Below are 10,883 nucleotides of genomic sequence, written 5' to 3' on the forward strand. Positions count from 1 at the left end.
TCAATTATTTGGTAATATTAAAACGTATTTGTTCTATTAATAATAATTAAGATATATTATATAATGAAGTTTATTTATGAAAATATATCATTAAAAGTGTATCAATACACCATATTTTACACACGTTTTAAATTAAGCAAAAGTTTTCATAATTAAAAAGGAAATATTATGATTGCTCGTCGACAAATATTGATTGATTTAAACGAAGCATCATTATCGGTAAAAATATGGATTTAAATTACTTTCAATTTATCCATGATATAATCACGCATTTAATTATTATTTGTATGTTGTTCAGTATCACATTAATGTTTGTTTATACTTTAGTACTACCCTATGTTGTTTATTAAGCTATTTAATAGCTTCTATCGCGGGCCTTGAGCGCGGGGACCGAATCGAGAAATTCCGTAACGAAAAACCTTACGCTCCCCCACTCCGACGGGCGGAGGCCGGAGGTGTTGGCTTGAAGGTGTGGAGGAAGGAAGGTGGAATTCCTCCATCGAAAAAGAGAGAATTCACGACTAGTCTACTCGACTAGCCGGCCGTTAAGGCCCGGATGATGTCGGAAAGTTGTATATATAGCTCTGTAACGAAAAAATTTCGATTGCGCGATTCAGAGCGAGGTGTCGCTACAAAGGCATAACATGCAATAGCTTTACCGCGGCAGTCCCCGAGTGCCACACGTCGTTTTTATAGTATAAATTTTGTTAATACACTGTTTTTCTTTACAAATAAATGGATTTAAAAAAATAAAACTATGTTGTAATAATTTATTAAATATTAATATGTAAGTAATTGATATAAGAGAAAATATCTACTGCTCTTTAAAAATAATATGTCTTCTCAAACCTTTATTTTCCTAATTTTCATTTATTCAATCACAAGCCTTATTTCAGAACCTTATCACAATCATGAATTAATCATCATAATATTTTACACATTTTTCAATACGTATATTGGATAACTTTTTGTTAAAATATTACACAAAAATATTTTCAAAGCTAACTTCAATTACGAAAAAATAATTGTTAAAATTCGCGCGAAATTTCATATCTTGTTTGCGCACCTAATATTCTAAATTCAAAAATTGTTTTCGGCCATTACTGAGATGGAATAAAAAATAAAAAAGGTTTTTGTTTTCAATGTAGTAAAGAAAATTGAATTCGCAAATTGGTTTTCCTAACTCATGCGATGTATGCTCAATAAAAAATAGGACAAATATTAATATAAGCTTAAGCTTACAGATTCTCAAAGAAACATTTATACGGATCAATGGTTAACCAATTTCTTTTAACCCATATAATATTTTCGTTTGTAGCCATCGGCTTTCTTTATTATTCAAATGTGAAACAAATCGGGCAAAAGTAAATGGGAAATATATTAAATGTTTAAAGCAACCCAGTTATTCATTTTCTAAAGATGAAAGCTTTCAGGAAGCTTTTTAACATGAAATATTTAATATTTATTTTTGCATATAAATTGTGTTCGTATGAGATTATTTTAAATACCATTGAAGATGTTCCTTTTGACTTACACAACTAGAAAAATTAAAGAGAATTAGGAAATTATTGGAAAACCATTGAGATAATATTACTACTTATGGAGGAGTGTCTCCTAACGAACAAAATCTGTGCACCATTTTTTTGCTCTAAGTTTTAAAAATTATTATCTAGTTAGGTACTTACCGATGAAAGTTATTCCTTTGCACTTTTCCGTATTATTTGTATTATTTGTACAATATCGTAACACACACGAATGCATATTTCATACGTTTCACTTTAAAACAAATAAAAAATGAGCGTGCAGTTACGCCATATGGCGTATGTTGAGTGGAACATAAGTGATGTCGGCGGTGTCGTCACCATGTGGAAAACAAAATATTTTCGTATTTTGTTTTACCTACCTACTAAAAATGTACCTACTGAAAATAAGCAAATAACTTTGCAATTTTGATCAGGAAATCGGAAAGATTTATCAAACCCAAGAAAAATCGGAAGGTCACATATTTATGACTGCCAAAGAGGGATTTATGACTACTGTTTCAATTGTGACTGTGAATAATAGAGTAGTCACATTTTTCAGGAATCTGCTTTTTATATCCGTACATGGCGTGAATAGGTTGACAAGTCGAAAATGCATACTTTACAGGGCAGCCTTTTGAAGTTTACTTTTTTATTGGTAAATCCATTTTTTTTGTATTTTTGTTTTTTTTCATTGCATTATATTTTATAAGAAACGACGTTTCAGATTATTACATAAAATTTAATTATTTTGATTTTTATCATAACAAAAACAGACATATCAAGTCGTTCACTGACGACTTGTAAATGTATTCACCGTCGCAAAAATCGGTTGTATCGCGCTTTCTTCGGAAATATCTCATTTCCTATGGGTTTTTTGCTATTCGTATTTATTATCAATATTGTAGAATAGAAAATTCTCTACAAATTTTGTTTGAAAAATTTTTTTATACGGTGAACCGTTTTTGAGATAGAGGGCGGAGAGCGCGCGGTCACAGCATCATTTCAGGTCAACCGGTGCCTCCGGTCGAAAATGCAATTTTCTGCAACTGCAAGAGTGGTTGTGGTTCGCGATGCGGATGCAGGAAAGCGGGCTTGCAATGCTCTTTAGCTTGTGGCCAATGTAATGGGCAAGCTTGTCTCAATGCTCTACCATATCAGAGCGACATTAACGAAGATGGAACCTTTGACTCCGAAATCATGGAAGAACTTGAGGCAAATGTCGTTGAAGACGATAATGAAGACCAGTTTGAAATTTACCAGCAGCCAGAAGATGACGATGAAGAGGAAGAAGATAATTAAAATTATAAATTGTAGTTTTTGTACCCTTTATTCCATTTTTTACTTTCAATAAAAATAAATGATATTTCTTAATAAAAAGATTAATTCGTAATTTGTTTTTTTTTTCATCATGTAAGAAGTTATTAATATTAATTAGGTTAAAATTCAAATACCCTGTATTGTACCGGGAAAGTCGTACAGAATATTGAAGGACGTTATTATTCAGGTCATTTCTGATCGAATTGGTCCCATTTTAATCCCATCCAAATTTTGACTCGTCTTGGCTTACTTAACTGTTATTTTGTCAATGTTTGGCCTATTTAATAGCAAGTGTTATACCTTTTTGAATAGCTAAAAAAACGTAAAAGTTTATAAAATTACTTGCAGGATAAGTGCCATACATTTTTTTTTTTTATAAAAGTACTTCAAAATTATAAACAATTAGTGGAAATCCTTTAATTTCAACTGTTGTCGAGCAGTTTTATGAAGCTGTTAGTAAAAGGTTCAGTTTTTGTTCGTCATTTTTATTAATTGGCATGTCTTATAATTGAAAACATAAATAAACCGGGCCCTAGTAGCTCCAATCCAAAAAAAAGTGATAGAAAAGCCAAAAGAAAAAGATTTTTATGATATGTCTTTAAAATTCAATATCTCCATAACGGTTAGGTTTCGGATACCATATTATGGGACCAATTCGATCAGAAATGACCTCCTTCAATATTCTGTACGACTTTCCCGGTAACCCTGTATAAATTCCTATATTTTCATTAACAATTCTGCAATTAGGTACATGGGCAGGTAAGTGTTAAATAAATTAATACTGAATAAAAAGTGGATAAGTTAGGAAAAACATGATAAAATATAATATAATAGTTAAGAAAAATTGACAAATATTTATAATCATTGATAGTTCCGGTTGATCTGAAATGATGCTGTGACCGCGCGCTCTCCGCCCTTTAACTCGAAAACGGTTCATCGTATAAAAAAAATTTTCAAACAAAATTTGTAGAGAATTTTCTATTCTACAATATTGAAAATAAATACAAATAGCAAAAAAAACCCATAGGAAACGAGATATTTGATATTTCCAAAAAAACGATTTTTGTGACCTTGAAATTTAATACACACTTACACCCTACCATATGTAGGTTTTGAGACAACTTTTAGGGTGTTAATATCTCGAATTCTGAGGTGAACTTCCTAAAATGACTGCACTAATAGGTTTACTTGTCAGATAATATATCGCTCTATTGATGCGGTAATAAGTTGACAACTCGATTTGTACTACTGAACACGCAAATATAGGTAGCGTGATTAATTAAATATCTCGAGTTATTTTGTTAGTTTCATTAAATAAATGGCAGGCTTAACTTTACATATTCAGTTATTCAATTATTCATCAAATAAATTTTTGATATCTTCAGATGTCATATTATTACTCATTAGTAGAGAGTTGTTCAAAAATTCACAAGTTGGGTGTGTGCGTTAAAAGCGGACCTGTCGACTTAGTCATTTATTCACCATACTAGCTGTTGCCCGCGACTTCGTTCGCGATTAGGTCGTTTTTCGTCATTCGTCGTTTAAAAAAAATACGTGACACTTTATTTTAAAATTTTCTTAATTATTGTCTCTTATAAAATTTAAAATTGAACACTCTGATAAGAAAATCTTAAAATCTGAAGAAAACATGAATGTGGTTTAAATTCTACATTACTTAGTATCAAATAATAATCTAAATTAAATGTAGATTAACAGTTTGAGCACACCATTATAGAATATGTACCTAAGTATTAAATTACGTTAGTTTACATAGTAACTTTACTAAAAACACGATGACTATCTTTCGCGCTCGATACCACAAACTAAGCATGTTTGTGGTACGTGGCCCGCGTCACTTGACCCCCCGCGAGTTCCCCTCCGTTGCTATGCGAAAATACATTCGTCGCCCTACTGTAGGAAAAATTGTAATACTGTGGCCTGGGCGTTATAACACGTCCAGGGAGTTCCTGAGTGCCGATATCACCATCTTGAGGAAAAGCTTCTAATGTCGATTTAAAACTGCATACATACGAATTAACCTGTTCTAAAATTGTGAAATGAGTTCAGTTTTAAATTTGAGAAATATTGATTTCTTGTATTCCACTATTCGTTGTAGTCGAATACAAAATATATTTAAACAAACTTAGCTTGGCCTTCAGGCAAAAGGGATCCTATCAAATGGTAAACTTGACCTTGTATCTTAAAAGTAAGCATGAACGGATCTTCTGATAATTAATTAATTATTGAGCACCAAAGGATCATTTGAAACGCACTACTATAAGAGCGAATATTGTCTAATAACAGTTTACATTGCACCACAGAATACATAATAGTAGCTAAACGCTAATTGCACAGTATGTTCCTCTAGTAGTGATTTTGTGAAAGGTTCCGGTGTATCTTCAAACGAAAGCCCACTCGCCTTACTACACTTTAAAGCATTACAAAAAGAACATACTACGTTAATATCGCCTATACAGAAAATGATCTGTAATCAGACCGGGTTTGGTTGTCTCACGGGTTGGATGTCACAGCGGTCTTAATACAAAACTGAACTAACGAATAAGTTTTTTTTTTTTTTTTTTTTTGTGTGGTGTTTCTCAATGTTAGCCAGAAGGGCTTCTACATTTTAACGCGGACGCGGGGGTGAACTGAAGGTTCACCCTGGTAGCGACATGCACAAGGGCGTCCCCCCTTGACGGGGACCACGAACCTCGGCTTGAGCTGTCGCTTGAGTGGAGGAGGCCAGAAGGGCCCTAATCGGACGGGAACGAATAAGTCTGTTGACCAGCGTGGCTAGAGCGATACAGTGACAACGCTGTCCCCACTTCGCGTCAGACCGCCCCGATCTGCCGTGAGGGCCTCACACGTGTTTATTGTTTTCGCACAGATTTTTTATGATATTATGAGGACCGAATATGCTCCTCATAACATCACTTTTTGTGAACGAAACGACAGCGCGGTTTAATTCAATGCCAACACCATCAGAAAAAAGGATTATTTTTAATTGTGAAAAAATGTATTATGATTTACACTACATATTAACACTCTTTTAACATTTAACATAAAATATAAGTCTGTGAGTGTGTTAAAATAAATCCAGCTAATTACATATTAAACTTATGTTTATAATTTGGTATACGACATGAAAATATATTAATTGTCAAGCAATAATAATACAGATAAATACTGAACATGAGTATAATAGATATTAAGTAGTATTAGTTAAAATATACTTTGACTACTTTGACTGTTAGTTAAAGTTTATTTTTACTAACAACATGTAAATGAAGAAGAAATAATAATTACCAACGAACTAACCTTTTCTATAATACTTAACACGGCACATTTTTCAAATTATCTTGCTCAACTCTACTAAAAAATTTGAGGGTTTTGTTGGAACTTTAATATGTAAAAACTATGATATATCTAAACTACGATACAACTTGCATGCGGAAATGCTCATTACAATTGTGAATCTAAAGAATAACTAACAACATACTGTTCAATTTTATTGAGCTGATGAATATCTTTTGCCTGGAACTTGGAAGAAATCACCGTCGCCTAACAAATATAATGTGTTTTCTTATAAAACCGTTACATAATTTATTTTATCTACTTAAATAATGAAAATGATATATTTATAAAATATAAAACATATTATGTAAAATGATTAAAAATAAATAAATGAAGCAACTACGATTCAAAGAAAACAACTTTTTCAGTGTGAAAATGCTCTAAGCAATCCTGGATGATGAACTGTATATCATGTACCTACTCTGATCCCAGTACGGTCGGTACGTCGATAGCCATAACGATAAATATTATAATCAGATAACCGCAAAGTCAAAATAAATACATTACTTGTAAAGTTGTGAGTGCAAAATTTACGTTTCATTTGGCAATAAAAATTTTTTCGGTGCTAAAACGTAGTAGTTTGATATTATGTGGTTGGCTGCCCCTCCTCTCCTTCCTGAAAAATATCCTCCAAAATTTCCCGAGATACTTCCAATGATTGAACCATTGGACGTTGGACATTAACTTCAGTCAAAAATTGACGAAGCGGATGATTACTAATTTCCACTTAATCCTCGCTGCTACTGTCTTTATCATCAAATCATCAATTTTCAAGTGGTGTAGTAAAAATATCAGCAGAAATCGTCTTCCAAAGGCGATATAATTTTATTAGCATTGAATCTGTAAATAAAAAAATCAAAAGTTAACTGTAAATCTATAAAAAAAGCTACTTACAAATAAAATTTTTTCAAAAACTTCTGTTCCCAATGCACCTCAAAATAAAAAAAGAATCATTCATTTCATTTCATTTCATTTCAATAAATACCTGTAAGTAACAACTTACCTTTTGTGGGAACGCATGATGGTGAAAATTCACAAAACACGAAGATTGCATTTGATATTTTTGGTTTTATGGCATTCAATTGCTTTATAAATATCACTACATAGTATGAAAAAAGTCGCTTTCTGTGTCCCTATGTCCCTTTGTATGCTTAAATCTCTAAAACTTCGCAACAGATTTTGATGCGGTTTTTTTAATAGATAGACTGATTCAAGAGGAAGGTTTTAGTACATAATTTATTAGGTTTTAGACAAAGCGTACGAAGCCGCGGGCGGTAAGCTAGTAAATTTATAAAACACGAAGATTTTTAAAATTGTAACTAATGAACACAACAATATATTAGTATACTCTTTGGAACACAATCATTAGATTAACTGTAGATAATGGTGTCTATTTTTACTTAAAATAATAAACATCTACCCTCACTTTAAAAAATGTAGTTTATTATTTACACGAAATATATCTTATAGGGAACGGAAGATATGGGTTAAAGAGTTAAATAAATAAATAACATAATTATATTTAAATTATTAATTTTTAACATTGTGTTCAGTAGTGTTAACATGTAAATTGATTTGATTTTTACGAAATCTCATAGATGGCGCTGTTACAAAATTAACATTATACAACTTACATTCTTTAAGCTATGTTTCTCTTCCCAAGTTACTTAAATGGCATAATTTTTATAGTGTCAATATAGATATTGTCAAACAACATTTATATATGCGTCATTTGATTATTATTAATTTCCAATAGTTAACGTGTAAATTGATTTGATTTTTATAACATTTAATAGATGGCGCTGTTTCTAATTTGTCTTTATACTACTAAATTCATTAAACTGTTTCTCTGCCCAAATTACGTAAATGACATAGTTTTTATTTTGTAACGCTAGATAATAGCATGGCTTACTCGAAACCAACATTTAAACATGAGTCTTTAGATTGTACGCTGTCGTAATACACGGAATACGTAAGAAAAATAAAGGTTCACAACTCCTCCCCCGTAGGTGATAGCTTGATAATATGTAGCCTATAGCCTCACCCGACCTGTTAGTAATATTCATGCAAAATTTGAAGTCAATCTATGCAGTACTTTTCGAGATTAGCTCGGACAAACATACAGACAAACAGACAAACAGACAAACAGACAAACAGACAAACAGACAAAAATTCTAAAAACTATGTTTTTGGCTTCTATATCGATTATAGATCACGGCCCAGGTATTCTTTTAAAAAAATATTCAATGTACAGTTTTGACTTTCCTACGATTTTATTATATGTATAGACAAAATTTGAAGTCAATCTATGCAGTACTTTTCGAGATTAGCTCGGACAAACATACAGACAAACAGACAAACAGACAAACAGACAAACAGACAAACAGACAAAAATTCTAAAAACTATGTTTTTGGCTTCTATATCGATTATAGATCACGGCCCAGGTATTCTTTTAAAAAAATATTCAATGTACAGTTTTGACTTTCCTACGATTTTATTATATGTATAGATAAAGCAAGTGATCCAGATGCCAATTTTCAATTAAAAAATAATTCATACAAGTCGAGTTATCAACCTATTCACGCCTTGTACGGATATGTAGGTAGTTTATTTTTTATAAGTCAAGTTGTCATGGTAACTACTGATTATTTTAATTATTTTTAATGTATGTGTGAATGAACGTTTTTCAAGAACGACCTTTCACCAACTTTATCTATACTAATATTATAAAGCTGAAGAGTTTGTTTGTTTGAACGCGCTAATCTCAGGAACTACTGGTCCGATTTGTAAAAATTTAATGTATTTTAGGTGGCCCATTTATTGAGGAAGGGAAGCTATAATAATAATCATCATGCTAAGACCGACAGCAATGCGGATGAAACCGCGGGGAACAGCTAGTAATAAAATAAAATTATTAGCTACATTATTAATATTTGAATTTCTTTTCAGGACCTCAAAAACATCCGCATAGAAGACAATTCCAGCCCCAGTGAAAGTAGTATAGTGACAAAAACTATTTAGGGTATAACCCGACTATAAGTATTGACACTCAAATGTGCTAACTATGAAGTGATTGTATGCATATTTTATTTGTGCGTATTATAGTTGTAAAAAGTGTAGGTGCTCAAAGTAATTTTATCAGCTATGTATATTGTGCAGTGAGCTTATGTGGTGATTATTATGATAAGGTGTGAATTTTTACATTTTGACTTTCAAGCCTAATAAGTGTGTGTTTTGATTAGTTTAGGTACCTAAAGGAGATAGAGAAATATATCACAGAATATTCATTTGAAAGTAACTAACGAAGTAATTTAGATATGTAAATTCTAAGTGTTCCTTATGATTCCACGAGTGTTAAATATAGGTTATAATAATTGTAATAATTGAATGTTTATTTTAAGATGTATTTCCATAGTGCCTGTAAAGATTTTTTAGTACTGGCGCCATGTCCAGATTTGTGAATCTATCAAAAATGTTTTTTTTTGTCGATAGGGAAGCGCTTGACCACAATCTCGTCTGATGTTAAGCTGTGATGTGGTCTAAGATGGAACGCGCTTCCCTAGACCTTCTTTGATGACCTTTTTAGATAACTCATCAAAAATATCAAGCATAGACAAATATATTATATCAACAACAGTTGGGTTATAACCCTTACAAGCACATAAAAATTTGTAACACATGAATAATGCATACGTTATACTTATAGCTGTCACGCACACAAGGATACCAGTTGGATTTTTGCCATGGTAATTGCAACTCTATGGGACTCAATCATAGAGTTGAATATTAACTCTAATGTCACACACACAAGGATAAACCCAGTTGGCCTATTTTTGTTAAGGCAATTGCAACTGTATATAGTCGATCAAAGAGTTGAATATTAACTGTACTGTCACGCACACAAGGACTATTCATATGTTTATATGACTATTCATTTAGCCTGTTTTTGTTATGGCAATTGCAACTCTATATAGTCGAAGAAAGAGTTGAATATTAGGTAACTGTACCTAGATCTGCTTGTAAATCAGATGTATCTTATTTGCGCAATACAATACAGTTTATACTTGTTATCATTTATTCAGCAACAAAATCTCATTGTGACAATGCATTTTGTAAATTAACTTGCTCAGATATCGTCGACTGCATTTCGGTTTGGCTTTCATCCAACCAGCTATCTGTACTACTAAAATCTTCCGAAAATATAGCATTTTAAATTGTGTTGCGCTATATTTCAAAATAGATTCTGGCAACTATTGTGAATCATGCCAAATGTCTGTTACATTTATTATTTTTGTGACTTTTACCATATTCCGTAAGTGCTGATTTACAGTAGGTCAGTAGACAAGTCAGTCGCGGCACCGAAATTCGGCGCCGCGACTGACTTTAACTGTTTACTTAGACTTCAAGCCTCTGTACTGACTTCAAATCTGTTTACACAGGGTTTTTTTTCGGGTCAGCACTGATTTGCTTCGAATTTGTATCAGTTACTGACCCTGTGTAAATCAGCACTAATAGGATAAATATTAGATAATGATGTAAAATATATAAATTTTCAAATGTACAGGTTTTCCACTTTAACCTACTAGATTGTAAACACTAGCGGCCTTACCACAAAACTTAGGTCTACGGATATTTGTCACGAATATGCGTTTATTATTTAGTATTAGCATTTGTTAGGCAAAGTAATT

The 10,883-nt window shown here is 32.1% G+C and overlaps 1 protein-coding gene across 2 annotated transcripts in view; it reads left to right on the forward strand.

Moving 5' to 3' along the window:
* Nucleotides 1-10,511, forward strand: part of LOC123692208 (glutamate receptor-interacting protein 1) — a 204,395-nt gene extending 193,884 nt beyond the window's left edge. For both annotated transcript variants that reach the window (XM_045636910.1, XM_045636911.1), the window contains one exon: nucleotides 9,145-10,511. In XM_045636910.1, coding sequence (XP_045492866.1) covers nucleotides 9,145-9,216 — 72 coding nt within the window. In that variant the 3' untranslated portion in view covers nucleotides 9,217-10,511. The remainder of the gene's footprint in view (nucleotides 1-9,144) is intronic.
* The last annotated feature ends 372 nt before the right edge of the window (nucleotides 10,512-10,883 follow it).

Source organism: Colias croceus, chromosome 6 (assembly GCF_905220415.1).
Source record: "Colias croceus chromosome 6, ilColCroc2.1".
NCBI classification, from domain to species: Eukaryota; Metazoa; Arthropoda; class Insecta; order Lepidoptera; family Pieridae; genus Colias; species Colias croceus.